Source organism: Pan paniscus, chromosome X (genome assembly GCF_029289425.2).
Source record: "Pan paniscus chromosome X, NHGRI_mPanPan1-v2.0_pri, whole genome shotgun sequence".
In the NCBI taxonomy this organism is placed as follows: domain Eukaryota; kingdom Metazoa; phylum Chordata; class Mammalia; order Primates; family Hominidae; genus Pan; species Pan paniscus.
In genome coordinates, this window is record NC_073272.2 from 134,339,412 (window position 1) to 134,362,555 (window position 23,144).

The 23,144-nt window shown below is 44.3% G+C and overlaps 2 protein-coding genes and 1 non-coding gene across 7 annotated transcripts in view; 1 reads left to right on the forward strand and 2 right to left on the reverse strand.

The window, feature by feature from the left end:
- Positions 1 to 18,290, reverse strand: part of MOSPD1 (motile sperm domain containing 1) — a 30,553-nt gene extending 12,263 nt beyond the window's left edge. The window contains exons 1-2 of one of the 5 annotated variants that reach the window (XM_055106368.2): positions 15,278 to 18,290; positions 4,834 to 4,955 (exon numbers count right to left, since the gene is read on the reverse strand). The gene's annotated coding sequence lies outside the window, so the exon portion shown is untranslated. The remainder of the gene's footprint in view (positions 1 to 4,833; positions 4,956 to 15,277) is intronic. The other 4 variants (XM_055106367.2, XM_014343556.4, XM_003814512.5 and 1 more) reach the window with 4 other exon arrangements.
- LOC134729760 (WAS/WASL-interacting protein family member 2-like) lies at positions 9,853 to 15,378 on the forward strand. The gene is made up of 2 exons (XM_063601472.1): positions 9,853 to 12,268; positions 13,366 to 15,378. Exon 2 carries the CDS (start codon positions 14,485 to 14,487, stop codon positions 15,217 to 15,219), a length of 735 nt encoding a protein of 244 aa, XP_063457542.1. The 5' UTR covers positions 9,853 to 12,268; positions 13,366 to 14,484; the 3' UTR covers positions 15,220 to 15,378.
- A 116-nt stretch (positions 18,291 to 18,406) lies between the features above and the next one.
- Positions 18,407 to 18,513, reverse strand: LOC112438502 (U6 spliceosomal RNA). The gene has a single exon (XR_003026918.1). It is a non-coding gene; the product is annotated as a U6 spliceosomal RNA (small nuclear RNA).
- Positions 18,514 to 23,144: the final 4,631 nt, after the last annotated feature.

Consider the following 23,144-nt stretch of genomic DNA (forward strand, 5'->3'; position numbering starts at 1 on the left):
GGAGGTAAAGGTTGCAGTGACCCGAGATCACACTGCTGCACTCCAGCCTGGGCTACAGAGGGAGACTCCGACTCAAAAAAAGTCCCCAAATCACTTAAACATGCCTTTTGACTTTTTCCCTTGACTTACTTGTATAGCTTTTACCAAATTATGCAAAGAAGTTTATACATGCTCCTTTCACATTGAGGATTTCAACCTATGATTAATAATCTAAATACTCAAAGGAATAAAGAAGTCTTTCTCAAATTAATGACCCCCTTTCAAAGAGGTGAGATCAAAGGGATATCGCTCTTTTTAAACCTCAGATTTTTTAAAAAGTAGAATAAATTAAGTATCGTCACAATTGATTTTGCATGAGTCCAGCAGAATTCTTAAAGACTAAAAAATAAACACAAAGTAAGTTTCCATGATTTCTGGAGAAAACCATGAGAATCACTTTTACACTCATGTCAACAATACTTTATTTAGTGCCTTCTTGGCAGCATGGGTGGGAGAGTTCTTTTAATCTTTTTTCTACTGAAACCAGAAACAAGCTAAAATGTCTTGAAAGGAGGCCGAATGACCACACATGCTAAGCAGTCCTTGGAATTTTTTTATGAAAATGTGAAGTCAGTAAGTAGGGCTTTGGCATGTGAGTGGCACTGTGCCTCTCCCTCCTACATCAAGTACACATGCTTTGTGAGAGCTATTCTCCAACTTCAGAGGCTTTTTTGGATTCCCTCTGGGTTCCTGAATATGTTCCAGATAGCTATAACTGACAGAAGTCTGAATGCCTGATAAGCGTGATGTTTCTGTATTTATTTCCTAATCTCATTTTAATCAATATTCTTATTTACCAAGCACACCAAGTGTGCCTTTTTTTTTTAAGAGAGAGGGTCTCCCTATGTTGCCCTGGTTGGATTTGAACTCCTGGCCTCAAGCAATCCTCCTGCCTCAGCCTCCGGAGTAGCTGGGACTACAGGCGTGCCCCCACAATTGAAACATAGCTTTTAAAAATAAAATGCAAAAGCTAAAATGTACAATCAGAGAAAATATCTGATTTTTACCCTGTGGATCACACCTTTAAAATAGACTATAAGCCATTTAACAGTTTCAAGTTCAGGTTCTCATACATTCAAAGAGAAATAAAACGAATGAATGATTTGGTTTTACCAGCTATTGAGGCTCGTATGCTCTGATTCTGATAGAGGCCTTTCCAACTTCTATCAAATAGGAGCTATATAGTCATGTATGCAAATGTTTATCCTTTTCTTTCAGCTGGACATCTATTATCTGCCAAGAACTATGTCAGAAGCTGAGCAGAGATACAAAGATGAATAATGCACAGGCTCTACCCTCAAGAAGTTCAAGTCTAATTGACAAGCAAAAATATTGAAGCTACCTCTATTATAATAGATACTTATAAGGATACCATGGTATATATGGTGCTAGAGAATCAGAAGACTACATGAATAATTCTACCTGTAAGAAAGGCCAGGAGTTGGCCGGGCGCGGTGGCTCACACCTGTAATCCCAGCACTTTGCGAGGCCGAAGCGGGCGGATCACTTGAGGTCAGGAGTTTGAGACTAGCCTGGCCAACATGGTGAAGCCCCCGTCTCTACTAAAAATACAAAAATTAGCCAGGCATGGTGGCGGGTGCCTGTAATCCCAGCTACTTGTGAGGCTGAGGCAGGAGAACCACTTGAACCCGGGAGCAGAGGCTGCAGTGAGCCAAGATCACACCACTGCACTCCAGCCTAGGTGATAGAGCAAGACTCTATCTCAAAAAAAAGAAAGGCCAGGAGTTGATATTTGAGGTGGTCTTGGAAGAAAAGAAGGGTACACACTTAAGTGTTGAGGGGAGAGCATTCAGACCAAGGGAACAACAAAGGCACAGAACCATGAAGGTAAAAAGGAAGGCACTTAATGCATAGGCTGCTTCAGATAATCATTCTACTTTATTTCCATACTTTATAGCATGAATGTAATTAACAACAGTGTCGGATGTGTTTTTGTTTTTTTGACTGAGCTGAAAGCGCCTATCAACATTTTCTTAGTAAAGATATCTAATATTTGTATAATTCATAACAGATTATAAACTTTTTAATAATTATATAGACTGAATGAATTAATATACTGTATGTAAAGCTCTTGAATAACACTTACTAAAGGCCAGGCAATGTTCTGTTTGTTGTTATTATTATTATTTAATTATGAAGAGACCAGACTGAGACAAAAACAAAAACAAGGTTGAAGCCTGGCGCCATGGTGGCTCACGCCTGTAATCCCAGCACTTTGGGAGGCCGAGGCGTACAGATCACCTGATGTCGGGAGTTCGAGACCAGCCTGACCAACATGCAGAAACCCCATCTCTACTAAAAATACAAAATTAGCCACGCGTGGTGGTGGGCGCCTGTAGTCCCAGCTACTCGGGAGGCTAAGGCAGGAGAATTGCTTGAACCCGGGAGGTGGAGGTTGCAGTGAGCCGAGATCGCTGGGCAACAAGAGCGAAATTCCGTCTCATAAATAAATAAATAAATAAATAAATAAAACAAAAAACCAAAGTTGACAGGCCTCCTGCCTCCTAGTCCAGTATTTTTTCCACTGTCTGTCCACTGTCTGTCCACTTCAATAAATAAAACTAAGGCTAGATGTGGTGGCTCATGCCTGTAATCCAAGCACTTTGGGAATCCAAGGTGGGAGGATTTATTGAGCCCAGGAGTTCAAAATCATCCTGGGCAATATGGCAAAATCCTGTCTCTACGAAGAATACAAAAATTAGCTGGGGGTAGTGGAACATGCCTGTAGTCCCAGCTACTCAGGGGGCTGAGGTGGGAGGATCATCTGAGTCCAGGGACATTGAGGCTACAGTGAGCCATGACCACGCCACTGCACTCCAGCCTGGGTAACAAACTGAGATTTTGTCTCAAAAAAAGAAGATAAAATAAAACAGAACTAAGATTATCAAGTTCCTGGGTTTATACAAAAAAAAAAAAAAAACTAAGATTATTCTAAAAGGCTTCCGATTAAATAATTCTAATTTTGCATTTTTATTTCTTCTACTCAAAAGCATACACATTTCTATTGGGATAATGTGCTCTCAGAAGTTTGATGTGTTCTCTTTTTTTTTTCAATAAAAAATGGTAAGCTGTATAATTACTATCTTAGGAAGCATTAGGAAGAGAACATCCAAATTTGGCATCACAAAATTATATGCACCATCTCATTCTAAAACTCTGTCGAGATGAGAATTTAATTTAGGATAAAAGGTGGTATCTCTGATTTGTGGAGGATAGATTAATCAATAAATGTTGGCTAAATCAGGTATCTATCTAGAAAAAAATAATTTATCTTTCACTCCTTAATCAGGGAAAATTCTAAACAGATAAAAGTTTTTTTTAAAAAGTAAAATTAAAAAAAAATAATAAAGCCATAAATACTCTAGAAGAAACAATGAGAAAAACAAACAAAAAAACCTCAGGCTTTCTAACAGTGATGTAAAAACAGAAACCAAATTATTTTTTTTTTCACTTAGAAATTGTCCCTGGCTGGGCATCGTGGCTCACGCCTGTAATCCTAGTGCTTTGGGAGGCCGAGGTGGGCGGATCACCTGAGGTCAGGAGTTCGAGACCAGCCTGACCAACATGGTGAAATGCCGTCTCTATTAAACATACTAAAATTAGCCAGGCGTGGTGGTGTGTGCCTGTAGTCCCAGCTACTTGGGAAGCTGAGGCAGGAAAATCACTGGAACCCGGCAGGTGGAGCTTGCAGTGAGCCAAGATCGTACCACTGCACTCCACCCTGGGTGACAGAGTGAGACTCCATCTCAAAAAAAAAAAAAAAAAAAAGAAAGAAAAAGAAACTGTTCCTGAAGGCCAGGCTCGGTGGCTCACGCCTGTAATCCCAACACTTTGGGAGGCCAAGGCAGGCAGATCACGAGGTCAGGAGTTTGAGACCAGCCTGGCCAACATGGTGAAACCCGTCTCTACTAAAAATACAAACATTAGCCAGGCATAGTGGCGTGCGCCTGTAATCCCAGCTACTCGGGAGGCTGAAACAGAGAAGTGCTTGAACCTAGGAGGTGGAGGTTGCAGTGAGCCGAGACTGTGCCACTGCACTCCAGCCTGGGCAACAGAGCACGAATTTGTCTTGGGAAAAAAACAAACAAACAAATGAAAAACTGTTTCTGAAGACAGAAACAAACAAAAAATGATAAATTCATCTGTATAACTTTTTAAACTCTGCATGGCAAAAAAACTTTACTTCATAGAAAAGGGACATAGAAATTGTCCTTGAACTTACAAAAGGATGTTTAACCTCACTCACAGCAAAGGAAACGCAAACTAAAGCCATACTATGACACAATTTTTTACCTGTCCCATTAGTAAAACTCAAATTTTGATAGCATATGATGGGAACGATCAAGCATGTGCTTACATTGCTTGTGGGGAGGTGAACTGGCATAACAACTACATGTGCCAAAATTAAATGCACATAGCCTCAGTTCCAGAGATTGTACATCTAGGGATTTATCTGGCATATATATATTCCCCTTTTTGTGTGAAGTCATGTAGGTGAAAGGTTTCTCTGCAGTGCTGAGGGTTAAATAAAATGATTTATGTGAAACAACATGGAACAGAACTTGGCACCCAGTAAGAGCTAGTTTTTTGTTGTTAATAGCAAAAGACTGGAAACAAGCCAGGGGAGGTGGCTCACACCTGTAATCTTAGCGCTTTGGGAGGCCAAGGTGGGCGGATCACCTGAGGTCAGGAGTTTGAGACCAGCCTGACCAACACGGTGAAACCCCGTCTCTACTAAACATACTAAAATTAGCCGGGCGTGGTGGTACACACCTGTAATCCCAGCTACTAGGGAGGCTGAGGCAGGAGAATCACTTGAACCCGGGAGGCGGAGGTTGCAGTGAGCCGAGATCATGCCACTGCACTCCAACCTGGGAGACAGAGTGAGACTCCATCTGAAAAAAAAAAAAGAAGATTGGAAACAGCCCAACTGTCCATTAAAAGAGGATTCATTAAATAAAGTACAGTCTATCCATTCATTGGGATACCAGATATCAAGAGGAGACTGTGTAGTTGGAGATGGACTGATCTTCAAGTGGCAGTGTTAAGTGAGAAAAGCAAGGAGCGGTGCAGTGTGTAACGCATGCTGCCATTTGTATAAAACGGGAGATAAGGCCGGGCGCGGTGGCTCACGCCTGTAATCCCAGCACTTTGGGAGGCCGATGCGGGCAGATCATGAGGGCAGAAGATCGAGACCATCCTGGCTAACACAGTGAAACCCTGTCTCTACTAAAAATACAAAAAAAAAAAAATACACCACGCCAGGCGTGGTGGCGGGCGCCTGTAGTCCCAGCTACTCAGGAGGCTGAGGCAGGAGAATGGCGTGAACCCGGGAGGCAGAGCTTGCAGTGAGCCAAGGTTGCACCACTGCACTCCAGCCTGGGCGAGAGAGACTCTGTCTCAAAAAGAAAAAAAAAAAAAAAAAAAAAAGGGAGATAAGAATTTGTAAACCTATTATCTTGGATATGGGTGAAATTCTTTGGAAGGATATCCGCGTTTGTCCCTGGAGAGAGAAATGGGGGTGGGAGGAATTTTTCTCTGGATATCCTTTTGTATCTTTTGAATTCTGAAGTCTTTGAATACTTATTTAAAAAAAACGAATATTTAAAAAAAAAAATTAAGTAACAACTCTACTAGGGCCTACTTTGAAAAAGGTGCCTGTTTTTGAAAACACAAGAGGGAATTTAGAAACAATGTGAAAAATCTCTGTTAACTGTATTTTCTAGTTTATAATCCTCTAAAAACATATTGAAAACCTTAAACTGTGGGCTAAACAGAATAATTTCGATTATTTAAAATAATTTACATGCAACAGAAACATAATGAGAAAAAGATTTAAGATAACTTGCAAACTTAAGAACATGTATAACTCTAATGTGAAACTATTTGTTTTAAAAGAGTATGAAATGGTTCATAAATCTGACTGGGAAGTCAAAATTAACCACACAGACAAATGCTAAACTCTTGGTTCTAACTTTAAGAAGAAGTTAGTCAACAGAGGTCAAAGTAGAAATTTTACTTTTACTATCTTTGAATAATGGCATAATAGAAATTCTTTTTCTTTTAATTTCAAAGCTTTCTCTTTGTGAGTTGAACATGTACACATTTTCCCATGAATCACGAATAGGCTATCTCCTTGTTACTATGAAAGAAGTGTTTAATAATTTTTGAGCAGTTTACTATTATTTCTTTTCCTATCTCTGTTCCCATTTATCACTTTTTTTTTTTTTTTTTTTTTTTGAGACGGAGTTTCGCTTGTTACCCAGGCTGGAGTGCAATGTCATGATCTTGGCTCACCACAACCTCTGCCTCCCGGGTTCAAGCGATTCTCGTGCCTCAGCCTCCCGAGTAGCTGGGAATAGAGGTGCACGCCACCACGCCTGGCTAATTTTTTTTTTTTTTAATTTTTGTAGAGACGGGGTTTCACCATGCTGGCCAGGCTGGTCTTGAACTCCTGACCTCGTGATCCGCCCACCTTGGCCTCCCAAAGTGGTGGGATTACAGGCGTGAGCCACCGCGCCCAGCTTATCTTGGCTAAGCTATAAGTTGCATCCTAAACTCCAACCAGTGGAAATTAGGGAAGAATTAGCACCAGGTCAACAGAGCAATATTAGCAACTGTGCCAATGAACATAATAAGGTGTAACACCTGCCTTGAATTGATAGTTTTCTGGAGACTAACACTTTCTCTTTGCTGCAGTCCATATTACAAAATGATAAAGTAAAAAAATCCTGGGGAAAGATTATATACTAAACTGGTAAAAACTTACTGCAAATCAGTTTATGAGGTTGCTTTCCAAAAGTCAAGTGCACACCAAGTCAGAGTTAGTTGGTTCCCACTTTTCTAATTTGACAGATGTGGGAAGCAGGCCCAGGATGGTTAAGAGACTTATCCAAGGTTGCACAGGGTATTGGTGGCAGAACTCTGGTCTCCAGGCTTCCACTTCCTTATACAGCCATCCCTTCTATGTCTCAAGTAAGTCTTGCCTCGGCCTGGCACGGTGGCTCACGCCTGTAATCCCAGCACTTTGGAAAGCTGAGGCGGGCAGATCACCTGAGGTCAAGAGTTCGAGACCAGCCTGGCCATCATGGTGAAACCCCGTCTGTACTAAAATACAAAAATTAGCTGGGCATGGTGGTGTATGCCTGTAATCCCAGCTACTCAGGAGGCTGAGGCAGGACAATTGCTTGAATCCGGGAGGTGGAGGTTGTATTGAGCCGAGATCGCACTACTGCACCCCAGCCTGGGCAACAGAGCGAAACTCCATCTCAAAAAAATAAAAAAAATAAAGTCCTGCCTCCCTGATGCTGACTACCACACATGCCCTAATCTGTAGCAATTGTCCCTGCTTATCAAGAAGATCAGAGTTCTCAAAGGATGATCCAAAATTCAAGTCACAACTAAGTCTGCATTATCTTCATTTGTGTTTCCTTTTCAGTTTTATAAAGAAAAATCAAGAGACAATTTCACTTACTGAGTGGCACACACTATTTTCCTGATGATGAAACAGCTATAGTTGTCAGGAACTATTCATCAGGGCATTAATAACGAAGGTTTGCTGCATTCTTCCTCTCTGGACAGCAAAATTTTACTCATTTTTCAAAACCTAATTCAAATTCCCCTTCCCTGGCTGGGCACAGTGGCTCACGCCTGTAATCCCAGCACTTTGAGAGGCCGATGCGGGCGGATCACTTGAGGCCAGGAGTTCGAGACCAGCCTGGCCAACATGGCGAAACCCCGTCTCTACTAAAAATACAAAAAAATTAGCTGGGCGTGGTAGTGCACACATGTAATCCTAGCTACTCAGGAGGCTGAGGCAGGAGAATTGCTTGAACCAGGGAGACGGAGGTTGCACCCAGGCTGGAGTGCATTGGCACGATCCCAGCTCACTGCAGCCTCAAACTCCTGGGCTCAAGTGATTCTTCCACCTCAGCCTCCCAAGTAGCTGGGACCACAGGTAAGTGCCACCACTGCTGGCTAATGTTTTTAAAAAATTTATGTAGAGACAGGGTCTCCCTATGTTGTCCAGGCTGGTCTTGAACTCCTGAACTGAAGCAATCCTCCCACCTTGGCCTCCCAAAGTGCTGAGATTACAGGCATGAGCCACTGCACCCAGCCAGAATGGAATATTTTGACATTTGTTTTGTGTGCATTAATTTTGACTTCTCAGTTAGATTTTAGGTATAATGCCATATTGTTGTTTGGTGGGATGCTTTTGTTTTTTGCACCCCTCACAGGCCCAAGGTCAGTGCTGGGCACTTAGCAGATAGCTAAAAGCTTATCAGTTATCCTACAGATGTCTACTAATAACTGTCTCCTCCACTGGGGAACATTCCCCCCACCACTCGCCCGTCATAGCTGAACACACTTTGTCTATACAAGACAAGCAAGGGATCCTAATTAGAGGAGCAGTAAATCTTAAGTGGCTGCTCACCATGGGTTGGGGTAAGAGGAGAGCAGAGAGAATCAGCACTCCCAGTTACCTCTCTTCCCCTCTTCTCCCCTCCCCTCCTTCTGTTTCCCTCTGATTTTCCCTTGCTCTGTGCCAGCAAGCATTTAGAAATCTGAGGCTCCAACACACTTCTGACCTCACAGGCAGAGAGCGCAGCTGAGATCTGGTGATACAGGAAACTGTCTTGTCTTCCTCCCCTGTACCAAAGGCACAGAAAAACAATCCTGAATGAAATTATAAAGAAAACCTTATGTGTGCACACCACCTTGTGACCAGTTTGCAAACTACTCTGACACAAAAAGAAGCATAAACACTCTGAGATATTCACACATGCCTGCCACTACCATCAATCCAAGGAGACCAGTACCCCAAAGTATGATGGTTTTTTCCATTTTCCTCACTTTGCATTGACCAGAGGAATGAAAAGATAAGACTTTGAGATAAACAGGAATCCATTTTACCACCATAGATACAAAACTTAGAGACCGTTAAGGAGCACTGAAACCACTTTCATAGCATTTTCTCATTTGCACCCTGCAACCTGTTTTTAGAAAGAGGAGGCTGCAGGCCGGGCGCGGTGGCTCAGGCCTGTAATCCCAGCACTTTGGAAGGCCGAGGCGGGCGGATCACGAGATCAGGAGATCGAGACCATCCTGGATAACACAGTGAAATCCCGTCTCTACTAAAAATACAAAAAAAATTAGCCGGGAGTAGTGGCGGGCGCCTGTAGTCCCAGCTACTCGGGAGGCTGAGGCAGGAGAATGGCGTGAACCCGGGAGGCGGAGCTTGCAGTGAGCCGAGATCCGCCACTGCACTCCAGCCTGGGCGACAGGCGAGACTCCTCAAAAAAGAAAAAAGAAAGAAAGAGGAGGCTGTAAGAAGCAAGTGAAGTTAAGTAGATCGAAGTTTGAAAACAGTTAAGGATGATTCGAAGTACAGCCCTCACCCAGAAACCGGTGACCCATCTGCTTGGTCACAGTGTACCAGCTACTTAACTATCTCTCCCTGGCTCTTGCTGTTTACTCTGATTAAGGTTCCCAGCTCCACCTTCAGGTCAGCTCCCTTTTATCTGGGCACAGGGGCTATCTCCTTCTTCCATACTCTGTGCAATCCTTGCCAATGACCAACTAAATACTAAATTGTTAAGAGCGATATGTTATTTTCCTTTAGTCTCACTAGCATTAAAACCTCCTTCCCTCCCACTTCATAAACTCAGTTGGCCTCCTCTGAATTCCCAGTATTGTTTATTGGGGTTTTTAATTGCTGGCATTTTCCTAAAGTCATAACAAGTGATGTTCTAATGTTTACTTTCTACTTTAATGTTCATTAATATTTGACACTTTTGTTTTTATATATTTTCTAGATTTTTGGTATGCTTTGCTATTTTAACTAATGAGATTGACTGCTATAAATAATATATAGTGATTGGCTCTTCTATATTCAAGATTTAAAAGTTGAGTAGTATACATTTTAAGATTTTTTAAAAAAGAATACCCTAATGTCTCTTTGAAAACAATTCATATTTTCAAATGTGTTATTTACAACCCGGTTATAATTAATGTGTTGTTTCCATGTTTTACAACATCTCAGTATGTCATTTCAAGATGCGCAATTCTCAAAGCAAAATCCATATTATATGATTATATATATATGTTGCTACATGAAACACTCAGAAGTTTTAGAATCACAAATTCATGGCCGGGCGCGGTGACTCACGCCTATAATCCCAGCACTTTGGGAGGCCGAGGTGGGCAGGATCACCTGAGGTTAGGAGTTCAAGACCAACCTGGCCAACATGGCGAATCCTCATCTCTACTAAAAATACAAAAATGAGCTGGGCATGGTGGCGGGCGCCTGTAATCCCAGCTACTTGGGAGGCTGAGGCAAGAGAATCACTTGAGCCCAGAAGGCGGAGGTTGCAGTGAGCCAAGATCGCACCACTGCACTCCAGCCTGGGCAACAGAGCGAGACTCTGTCTCAAAAAAAAAAAAAAAAAATCACAGATTCACTCAACAAACATTTCCTGAGCACTTATTATATACAAGGCACTGTGCTAGGGAATATGGAGACAAGATGAAAATATTTTGTCAGCCTTCCAAAAACTCAGACTAGCAGGAAAAACAGATATACAGCAGTAATTAAGATATGATGTGAGCAGTGTTAAACTGCTGATAGATATAAAGTGCTCTGGGAGCATAAAGAAAGTGATCATCTGCCTTAAGGCTAGTCTGCAGTAGAAGTGGAGGGCCGGGTGAATTCCAGGAAGAATGTGTGTAGAAGCATGAAAGGGATGCTTAAAATGAGCTTTGGCATTGCATACGGTTAAAAACAGCAAATATGGGGAGAGGGGCAAGTTTCGGCTAGAAAGGTAAGTTAGGGGCAGATTGTGCAAGATTTTGTGAACGTTTGGGGGTTTAGACTTGATTCCCTATGCCAGTGGTTCTGGCTTGTTAGATACACAAATTCTTGGTTCTCACCCTAGACCTACTGAATCAGAAATTCCGGGATTGGGGCCCAGCCATCTGTTTTAACAAGTCTTCCAGGTGATTCCGATCCACACTCAACTTTGAGAACCACTGCTGCAGGCAATAGGAAACCACTTAAGGATTTTTTCTTTTTTAAATATAGGGATAAGGTCTCGCTATGTTGCCCAGGCTGGTCTTGAACTCCTGGCCTCAAGCAACCTTCCTGCCTTGGCCTCCCAAAGCACTGGGGTTACAAGTGTAACCTACGATTTTGCCTGGCCTTAAGGATTTTAAGCACAGAACTGACCAATTCAGATTTGAAGTTGGAGAGGGGTTGCCATTGACCATTCAAACACAACACCTGACTCCTGAGTAGTTACTATAAAAAATTAAAAAACTGTTGAATGAATGTGGCATGAAGCAATGATGAGGGCCTAGGCTAAGGCTGCAGGAATGGAGAAGAAACAGATTTTAGAGATGTTTTACATGTGACCCAATTCAACCAGGTGACTAGGATATATCCATACAAAGGTGTAACTGAAATGGTTTTTATATAAAAGAAACCTGTAATTCTGTGGAATATACTGACTGCTAGGCTTGAAAAAAGTGGTCCTCATAGAACCTGGAAAAAGGGGAAGTCAAGAGCAAGTTCTTTGTGTTTCCATATAGTCAATAGCAAAGCTTGCCTTGGCTTGTACGTGAGTCTTCTGGTCTGTTTGGCAGTTCTCACTGAGAGTTAGCAAATTGCCATTCATGCTCATAGAAATCTTTTGAGTTTGGTTGGTGTGAATCAATCAGTGAGACTGACAATTTCTTGATGTGCCAATGAAATTTTGAACCTGGAAAAGCTGAAAACCAGACATTGGTTCTGGTGATCTAACCAAGGTACTGCTAAAGTAAGACACTGCTAGAGCCTTCCTTCTTAAAAAAAATTCTAACTTCATCACTAATAACGTGGTCTGCCTAATCCAGGAAGAAGCTGGAATGAGTAAAAGAATCAGACTTTGTTTTCTGCCCTGAAGGTCAAGAAAGTCAACTGAAACTGTTATTTCTAATTTTGGAGGCAGGATTTAGCTGAGGCCATCTTCAATTTCCCGATGAAAAGAGGTATAGGTCAACCTATATGGTTAAAATACCTAATGAGAATTTTGCAGGGTGCAATTCCTATTTCTTTTTCTTTTTGAGACAGAGTTTCGCTCTTATTGCCCAGGCTGGAATGCAATGGTGCCATCTCGGCTCACCGCAACCTCTGCTCCCAGATTCGAGCGATTTGCCTGCCTCCACCTCCTGAGTAGCTGGGATTACAGGCATGCGCCCCACGCCTGCCTAATTTTGTATTTTTAGTAGAGTCGGGGTTTCTCCATGTTGGTCAGGCTGGTCTCAAACTCCCAACCTCAGGTGATCCGCCTGCCTCGGCCTCCCAAAGCTCTGGGATCACAGGCGCCTGCCACCATGCCCAGCTAATTTTTCTATTTTTAGTAGAGATGAGGTTTTGCCATGTTGGCCAGGCTGGTCTTGAACTCCCTCAGGTGATCCACCTGCCTCGGCCTCCCAAAGTGCTGAGATTACAGGTGTGAACCACCACTCCCCACCTTTTTTTTCTTTTTGAGACAGGGTCTCCCTCTGTCACCCAGGCTGGAGTGCAGTGGCATGGCTTCAGCTTAATGCAGCCTTGATCTCCCGGGTTCAAGCAGTCTTCCCACCTCAGCCTCTCAAGTAGCTGGGACCACAGGTGCCAAGCCACTATGTCCAGCTAATTAAAAAAAAAACTGGCCAGGCGCGGTGGCTCATGCCTGTAATCCCAGCACTTTGGGAGGCCGAGGCGGGTAGATCACGAGGTCAGGAGATCGAGACCATCCTGGCTAACACGGTGAAACCCCGTCTCTACTAAAAATACAAAAAATTAACTGGGCGTGGTGGCAGGCACCTGTAGTCCCAGGTACTGGGGAGGCTGAGGCAGGAGAATGGCGTGAACCCAGGAGGCAGAGTTTGCAGTGAGCCGAGATTGTGCCACTGCACGCTCCAACCTGGGCGACGGAGACTCTGTCTCAAAAAAAAAAAAAAAAAATTTTGGCCAGGCATAGTGGATCACGCCTGTAATCCCAGCACTTTGGGAGGCCGAGGTGGGCAGATCACCTGAGGTCAGGAGTTCGAGACCAGCCTGGCCAACATTGGGAAATCTCTACTAAAAAATACAAAATAAAGTTGGCTGGGCGTGGTGGCTCACGCCTGTAATCATAGCACTTTGGGAGACCGAGGGGGGGGGGCAGATCACTTGAGGTCAGGAGTTCGAGACCAGCCTGGTAGACATGGTGAAACCCTGTCTCCACTAAACATACAAAAAGTAGCTGGGCATGGTGGTGCACTCCTGTAATCCCAGCTACTCAGGAGGCTGAGGTGGGAGATCGCTTGAGCCCAGGAGGCAAAGGTTGCAGTGAGCTGAGATTGCACCACTGCACTATAGCCTGGGTGACAGAGCAAGACCCTGTCTCAAAAAATATATATATTTTTGTAGACATGTAAAATGTCTATATATTCCATTTTAAACTTCTTTAAAAACAGAAAAAGAATAGTAGCAAATTACTTTATTGACCTATTAGGGAATGGAATAGCTTCTCTGATCATTTCTTAACTGTTAGTTTTCAGAAAATGGAGTTAAATGTAAAAGCTCTCTAAGAAAAGAAAAATAAAACACTTGGGAAGCAAATGTACATAAACAATTTAAGGAAGAAGCATGCATTGTTTTACAAGCTATTTGTTCTATTGTCTATTTTTGCCTATAAAGGAGTAACTTTATACTGAATATTGTCCATTACATTTAATTATATATTATTAATACATGTATGGAGAATCTATCACAGCTATCCCTTACAGAGTTGAAAAATTCCAAAATTTCAACTCTCCTAGTATTTAGGTATACCTGTTGTTTTAAGAGTTCAAGAAATGCTTCAGAAACTAGTTTAATCTCGCATCCTGATTGGGTATGTAGACGTCAACAACTTGAAAGACACATTTGGCCGTTCCCTGTTTTCCAAACTTCCCACTACCAACTATAAGTGTAATCTAAAAGTTGGTATCCACTCCATATTCAATATCCTGTATATAGTCTTTTCTAGGCAAAGAGATTTTCCAGTACTCAGAGTAAGTGTGGACAAGATATTCACCAAGAATATTAAATCCCATGTGTGCCTTGCCTGAAAAAGTAGACTTTCTCCTTTCTGTCTGGAATTCACATTAAGAATGCAATGCACTCTGAAAGAACAGGACTGCTTTTTAGGCAAGATCCAAAGGACACAATTTTTCACGTTTGAGTCCTCTTCTTATCTCCCTCAAAGGTCAATTTTCACTTAGCATTTGTCCTCTCGTTCCCCGACGTGAGATCTCTCAGATTCTACTGGGGCAGATCTGCTACTTCAGCTGGAGAGGGCAGATGTCAATTACTTTCTTTCAAAGGGGGAAACCGCAGAACATTGATTAAGGGCAGGAGGGCTGGAGAGGGAGTACAAAATGGACTGTCCTAGGACTTCAGCTCCACCTGATTGGGGCCCAGCCTTCCCAGCCCACGTCCCCACACCGGCCGCTCCATGTGAAACCGGTCATGTGAGCCTGTTTACAGCAGAGCAGCTGGTGCAACCATCAAGATCCGTGCAGAGGTCCGGGGAGGGGGAAGGATACAGGCCACGCACCCCCTACACCCTACCCCATTTTTCCAAGAAGGCGTTCGCTCTCCCCTCCCCGCCTCTCCACCCTACTTTCATCTCCCTCCAGGCAAAGAGAGTAAAGCTGAGGCTATCCCGGGACGCCTCGCTCCAACCCTGCCGATTTCCTTCCAGTTGCTCGCTGGGGCAACCGGCTAGGCTGGAGGAAGGGCGAGGACGGTGTCACCCCAAACGGGGAGTCAGCTTCCCTCCCCCAGCCGTCCTCGGTGCATCCACCGAAGAGTTGTCCCTCGAGCCGCATCCCCGGGGCAACCGAACTCCGTCGGGCAGGCACCGAGAGGCTCCCGAGCCTGCCTTTGCCCGGGCAGGAGCGAGCTACACACCAGCTGGCCAGACCCCGGGGCCGGGCGCCGCGGGCGGCGGAGCCACCGCCAGTCACACACGGGACAGGAAAGGATCCCCTCCGTCTCCTCCCCGCCGCCCACCCGCATCCCGGCGCCGCGGAGCCCCGCTGTCAATCACAGAGCCAAGCTCCGGCTGTGGGGATGGGTCATTCTTTGGCGGGGGGCTCTCAGCCACGTAACTTCCACATTTTCCCGAAGTCAGAGGAAGTGGGTGACCGGACGGTGGGGGACTCTCACCTCGGCAACACCGGCTTCCTCGGAAAGCAGCTGCGACTGCTCCTCCGCTCCTTTGTCAGCGTCTCTAGGCTGCACTGCCTGCTGGGATACCGGAGGACTCAAATGCCACCTCTCTCCGCCCTAGAGGATGAGCCGCGGCTCGGGGGTGGGAGGCGAGAGGAAGAAGAGGTGGGGCTGGGGGCGGGGCCGGAGCCTGGGGCGGGGCTTCGGCCTTGCCACCTGGCCTCTTGGGGTTTCTTCATTCATGCTCTAAACTTCTTCCTTCTCTGTCCTCTGATCTGCCCCTCCCCTCCCGCCTCCCCTTGAAGAGACAGACTGGAGGCTCTCACAGAGGGCCATCTCTCTCTGCGCTCCTTAGGCAGTCCCTCTTGCCTCCTGTCCTGTCTCACTCTCCTGCACACACGCACCCAGTGAGTACTCAAGGCTAGTGGCTTCTATTCATACTTCCGAGACATGTCTTGTTGACCGCCTCAGGCTCCACCCCATCCTCAGAACCTGTTTAGGCCCCATGACTTTTTGCTTGGACTCCTTCAGTAGCCTCCTGTTTGAACTCTGCTTCCACTCTTACCTCAGTCTAAACCATCTCCCAGAAAGCAGCCAGAGGTATCGATCTAAGATGTACACATGACCACGTTACTTTTCTCCTTAAAATCTTTCAGTCTCAACAGTACCTACGACACCTTAGCATGGTATATAAAGTGGGCCAAGGCAGGCAGATCCCTTGAGGTCAGGAGTTCAAGACCAGCCTGGGCAACATGCTGAAACTCCATCTCTACTAAACATACAAAAATTAGCCAGGCGCCGTGGCTCACGCCTGTAATTCCAGCACTTTGCGAGGCTGAGGTGGGCAGGTCACTTGAAGCCAGGAGTTCGAGACCAGCCTGGCCAATATGGCAAAACCCATCTCTACTAAAAATACAAAAATTAGCCAGGTGTGGTGGTGCATGCCTGTAGTCCCAGCTACTCCGGAGGCTGAGGCACGAGAATCGCTTGAATCTGGGAGGTCCAAGGCTGCAGTGAGCCAATATCATTGTGCCACTGCACTCCAGCCTGGGTGACAGTCAGATGCTCTCTGAAAAAAAAGAAAAGAAAAGAAAAATAGAGGTTGTACATATTTTCGGAGTTCAGGTGATATTTTGATATCTTCATATAATGTGTAACAATCAAATCAGAGTAATTAGGATACCCATCACCTCAGAAGTTTGTCTTTTCTGGCCGGGCATGGTGGCTCAAGCCTGTAATCCCAGCACTCTGGGAGGCCAAGGCGGATCACGAGGTCAGGAGATCGAGATCATCCTGGCTAACAGTGAAACCCCGTCTCTACTAAAAAATATAAAAAAATTAGCCAGGCGTGGTGGCAGGCACCTGGAGTCCCAGCTACTAGGGAGGCTGAGGCAGGAGAGTGGTGTGAACCCGGGAGATGAAGCTTGCAGTGAGCCGAGATCGCGCCACTGCACTCCAGCCTGGGCCACAGAGTGAGACTCCATCTCAAAAAAAAAAAAAAAGAAGTTTGTCTTTTCTTTATACTGAGAACATTCAAATTTTTCTCTTCTACCTATTTTGAAATATACAATAAATTACTGTAAACTATAATTACCCTACTGAAGTATCGAATACTAGCTCTCATTCCTTCTGAAACTATGAAACTACTAGAAAAACATATTGGGGAAATGCTTCAGGACAGGGCAAAGATATTTTGGGTAAGACTGCAAAAGCACGGGCAACAAAAGCAGAAATAGACAAATGGGATTACATCAAGCTAAGAAGCTTCTGTACAGCAAAGGAAACATTCAACGAAGAGAACAGACAATCTACGGAATGAGAAAAGATATTTGGGATCTTGGCTCACTGCAGCCTCAACCTCTTGGGCTCAAACCATCCTCCCACCTCAGCCTCCCGAGTAGCTGGGACTACAGGCGCATGCATTCATAGCTAATTTTGATATTTTCAGTAGAGACGGGGTTTCCCCATGTTGCCCAGGCTGGTCTTGAACTCCTGGCCTCATGTGATCCACCCCCCCTTGACCTCCCAAAGTGCTGAGATTACAGGCGTAAGGCACCATGCCCAGCCTGGAGGTCATTATCTTAAGTGAAATAAGCCAAGGACATAAAGACAAATATTCAATGCTCTCACTCATTGTGGGAGTAAAAAAGTGGATCTCATAAAGATAGAGAGTAGATTGGTAGTTATTAGAGGCTGGGAAGGGGAGGGGAGAAGGGTGTATTGAAGAGAGGTTGATGAATGGGTAGAAATATTTTCTCCCATTCTGTAGATTGTCTCTTCACTTTGTTGAATGTTTCCTTTGCTGTACAGAAGCTCTTAAGATTGATGTAATCCATTTATCTATTTTTGCTTTTGTTGCCTGTGCTTTTGCAATCTTACTCAAAAAAATCTTTGCCCTGAAGCATTTCTCCAATATGGTTTTTTTTTTTTTTTTTTTTTTTTTGAGACAGAGTCTTGCTCTGTCGCCCAGGCTGGAGTGCAATGGTGTGATCTCAGCTTACTGCAACTTCCACCTCCTGGGTTCAAGCGATTCTCCCGCCTCAGCCTCCCGAGTAGCTGGGATTATAGCCACCCATCACCACACCTGGCTAATTTTTGTATTTTTTTTTAATAGAGACAGGGTTTCACCATGTTGGTCAGGCTGGTCTTGAACTCCTGACCCCAAGTGATCCACCCGCCTCAGCCTCCCAAAGTGCTGGGATTACAGGCGTGAGCCACCGCACCCAGCCTCCAATATGTTTTGCTAGTGGTGTCATAGTTTCAGGTCTTAGATTTAAGTCTTTCTTTTGATTTGATTTTTGTATATGGTGAGAGGTAGGGGTCTAGTTTCATTCTTTTGCATATGGTTATCCAGTTTTCCCAGCACCATTTATTGAAGAGGCTGTTCTTTCCCCAAGGTATGTTCTTGGGATCTTTTTTCAAAAACGAATTGGCTGTAAATGCATGGACTTTTTCCAGGGTTCTCTATTCTGTTCCATTGGTCTACAGGTTTGTATTTATGCTGGTAGCAAGCTGTTTTGGTTACTATGGCTTTGTAACCAAAGTATACTTTGAAGTAAGGCAGTGTGATGCCTCCAGCTTTGTTCTTTTTGCTCAGGATCTCTGCAACCCTCTTCTTCTTTTTAAAAAAATATGGAATGCTTCATGAATCTGTTTGTCATCCTTGTGCAGGGGCCATGCTAATCTTCTCTGTGTTGTTCCACTTTTAGTATATGTGCTGCCAAAGAAAGCACTGCAATCCTCTTCTGATGTACCCTATACTCTAGCCCAATACATTTGGCCATCCGTAGAAGAGAGCAGGGTCTGGGACAACTCAACCAGCACTGGCTACCTCAAATACTCTCCCTTGAAAGGAGGCCACACTATCAGTAACTTCCATAGGTCCCTTGGAGTATAACTAAAGATACAATTTTCAAAATTAAATTGTATTGATGCTCACAGGAAGAGTAAGGTGAAGTGTTGACCAATCCCCTCTCCATAAGAAAAAGGCCCAAAGAATTCTCCCCAGTTGCCCTACCCAGGCTGCCAGTAGATCTTCCTTAAGCTCATGCCTCTGATAACTTTGTTCACAGATTTCCTCAATTTATAATGCCCTTCTCTGTCTTTGGAATACCTACTTATCTTTCAAGGCCCAGTGGAAATGCTCCTTCCTCCACTAACCTTCCAGGATCTTCCATGAGAACTATTAACTCCTGCTCCATCACCATAGAATGTTGCTTATTCTGCTTTACAATTCATCTTAGGTAATCACTAGCCACATGTATATCTTCCTTTCTCTCCTACCTAGACTATGAATTCTTCAGGATGCCAGCACAATGCCTGATCCAGAAATGACATTAATACCATTTGATGAAATAAAATCCGTCATCTCCATTGCATCTGAAGCCCTAAGTAGGCCCAGAAAGGACCCTAGGCAAGGCCTCATACAACAACCATCCACCCTTCCCTAGGACATCTCCAACTTAACCTGGCCATGTGTCACTTTTGCAAATACAAACTGGTTAGGCAGCAGGGCGTTGCAAAAGGACCAATGCTTGTACTTCCCTTGCAGGTCACACTGGTTTGTGGTATAATATGCGGTTGTGGAAAATGTAACTGGTACAGCTCACATAAGAATCCAGTATGGAAGGCCAGGCACAGTGGTTCACGCCTGTAATCCCAGCATTTTGGGAGGCCCAGGCAAGCAGATCACCTGAGGTCAGGAGTTCGAGACCAGCCTGGCCAACGTGGTGAAACCCCGTCTCTACTAAAAATACAAAAATTAGCCGGGCCTGGTGGCAGGCGCCTATAATCCCAGCTACTGAGGAGGCTGAGGCAGCAGAATTGCTTGAACCCGGGAGGCGGAGGTTGCAGCGAGCCGAGATCCCGCCATTGCTCTCCAGCCTGGGTGACACAGTGAGACTCCGTCTCAAAAATAATAATAATAATAATAATAATCCAGTATAGAAAAATTGTAAGGTGCCATAAAAAACAACTGAATTTCCAAAAGGAGACACGTCTCCCACCTCTGGGAGGCTTTTGACTCCTATTTGCTTTAGACTACCCTTGGGCTTGTTATCTCTTCAGATCTTATAAATTGGAAGATTTCTTCTTTTGCAAAAGTGGGCATCTTGTTTTGTGTTGTTCTTGCATCATTTAAGATACATTTGCTTTCTTTCCAATTATATCACAAGTTACACTCTGGAGGGTTTGCAGGTTGCAGTGAGCCAAGATCGCACCACTGCACTCCTGGGCAACAGCCTGGGCAACAGAGAAAGACTTTGTCTCAAAACAAACAAACAAACAAACAAAAAGGGTGAATGGTCTCCCTTTTAGTAAAGCCTGTGTTAGTTACTTCAGGAAGGATGCAGAGTCCGCTAGGCATTGGCATTGGCAGTCTTGGGATTAGGACTCAGTGAGAGCCTACTGTTCATAGCCTTTATATATGAGTGCTATTTTTGAGCTGAGGTGAGTTTGAGAGGGGCCTTATGAGAGGAGTGGGGAATATTGCCTAGTTCTCCCATTACCTTGAGGCAAGGGCTGGAGACCAAAAGATGTGGCTAAAACAGGGTTGAACACCAATAAGGCTTCGGCTGCATTCTCATTAGCTGACAATCCAGACACATGGTCAATCCAGCCATAAAAAGGTACTAAAAATCACACCTTTAATTCTAGACTGTTCAGACATGTTGCATTGCCAGTCCATTTTGGTAGCCTTTGCCCAGAGCTCCTCTCCTGTTATTTCTTGCCATAGCTCATTTTGGAAAAAAATTAAGGAACAGGAATCATAATTGCAGTCATTCAGTGGCAGAGCAGACAATAGAGACCTGTTTTAATTCCCTAGAGCACTTTTTGCAAAAGTAGGAACTGATTTCCACTGTTGCACTAACTAGCTGTACCTTTTTTCTTCCTGGGCCTTGAAATTCACTTCATAAAATGAAGCTGCTGGACTAGAACGAGTCTGTGGCAGGCCTGGTCAGAAATTTCTGTTCAAGGTCCTGGAACTAGCCTTCCTCCTGTCTTGATTCCTTGTGCAAGTTTATAGAATCAAGCCACAGAGAAACTGCCCTGTATTTCTCATCACTCCTACCCCATGACCCATATAAGTTAAATAAAAATGACTAATCAAGTTAATCAAGAGCACTTGAATTGCCTGCTAGACGTCAACACTATGTATGAACAACTTTGTTTTATTCTTTAAATACTGGGAGCATTTTCCATGCTCCAGAGCTTGGGGTGGCCTCAGGGATGCCGAGAACCCTATGACTTAGTGAGCCTGTGGGCAGAGCTAAGGATGGTTTTTCACCTTCTGTAGTAGCAACCAGGGCACCTGTACTCTTTGCACCTGTCAGGTTACAACACTGTTACACAAGGCTATCTATTCATCATGCTAGAGAAAATTGACCAAGACAAGGAGACTGTCTTGGGCATAGTATTAAGGGGAAAGAAATAAAAGTCAGGAATTCCTTGTGAATGTGGAAAATAACCATGGAATGAGGCATGTGAGGCAGTGTGGTTCACTGGAAGAAACATAGAGTCATGAGCTGTGGAAACTGGCGTAAGTTGCTTAAATTCTCTGAGCTCAAGCCTAGGCAACATGGCAAACCCCTTTCCTGCTAAAAATACAAAAAATTAGCTGGGTGTGGTGGCACACGCCTGTGATCCCAGCTACATGGGAGACTGAGGCACGAGAATTGCTTGAACCCAGGAGGTGGAGGTTGCAGTGAGCCAAGATTGCACCACTGTACTCCAGCCAGGGGGACAGAGCGAGACTCCATCTAGAAAGAAAAAAAATTACCTGAGCTCAGATCCTTCATTTGTGAAACTTTCCTTCATAAGGTAGCCTAAGTACAGGAAATAATGCATGTCTGTAAAGTGACTAGAACACAGAAGGCACTCATATATATGTTTATATTATGAAGAAGCTGGGACTTGATGAAGAATGAAATAAAGGCCATGGCCACTGAGATTAGTCAACTTTGTTGTAAAAATTCAAGAGGCTGTTGATAATGGGGGAGGCTGTGCATATGTGGGGGCAGGGGCTAAATGGGATATCTTGGTACCTTCCTCTCAGTTTTGCTATGAACCTAAAATTGCTCTAAAACAATAATGTCTTTAAGAAAAACTGTCAAGGGGAGGACAGGCAGTGGCTCACACCTGTAATCCCAGCACTTTGGAAGGCCGAGGCGGGCAGATCACGAGGTCAGGAGATTGAGACCAGCCTGGCCAACATGGTGAAACCCCGTCTCTACTAAAAATACAAAAATTACCCGGGCGTGGTGGTGTGTGCCTGTAGTTCCAGCTACTCGGGAGGATGAAGCAGGAGAATCGCTTGAACCCAGGAGGTGGAGGTTGCAGTGAGCTGAGATCACGCCACTGCACTCTAGCCTGGGCGACAGAGTGAGACTCCGCCTCAAAAAAAAAAAAAACTATCAAGGGGAAACAAAAACAAAACAAAACAAAAAAGCAAGGGAATCCATCTTATCTAATGATGTTGTAGACCAGATACTGTCTTAGGTCACCCTCAATTGCAGCTCATGTCTCAGCATCCTCCAGGGATTTCCAGGTAGTAATTCATACTTGGTGTCTCCACGCTCTTGGACATTTGTGCATGCTATTTTCACCCTGTCCGGTACCAAACCCTGATGAGTGTTGCTATTTTCCACAAGAAATCCAGATACAATCAGCATTTTCTAAATTTGTCAATTTTACTGCAATTCTTAAGGATTGTGGGGGAGATCCCACATCGTACCCTGAGTAGCTTTGTACTATCCCACTGTCTCTACTCTTCCACTCTGTTCCTTTCCAAAGTCTGTACTTCCTGTGGCCTTATCCTTTATACTTAGCTCCTTGGCTTCTCTCATAAATGGCAGGCCCACCAGGTTCATCTGGAATTTTCTATCTAGCAATCTGGTAGGTGCTCAATGAAACATATTTAAAACTTAAAACTGGACTGAGACTTTTGAAACACCCAGTTGAGGGAATATGCCAAAGAGCATCACTGAAATTTCATTAAGCATCCAAGATGTATAACTTACCACCCTCACCTACTTACCTACTTTCTTCATGGGCAAACTTGGAAGACAGACTGAACTAATAATATACCTAGAAAAAACCCCACAAGTTTGTTGTTGTTGTTGTTGTTGTTTTTTGAGACGGACTTTCACTTTTTTTGCCCAGGCTGGAGTGCAATGGCGCCATCTCTGCTCACTGCAACCTCTGCCTCCTGGGTTCAAGCAATTCTCTTGCCTCAGCCTCCCAAGTAGCTGGGATTATAGGCACCCACCAACCATGCCCAGCTAATTTTTGTATTTTAGTAGAGACGGGGTTTCACCATGTTGGCCAGGCTTGGTCTTGAGCTCCTGACCTCAGGTGATCTGCCCAC

Coding starts and splice junctions, on each gene's coding strand:
- LOC134729760 (XM_063601472.1), top strand. CDS start 14,485: ATGGACTGTCCTAGGACTTCAGCTCCACCTGATTGGGGCCCAGCCTTC.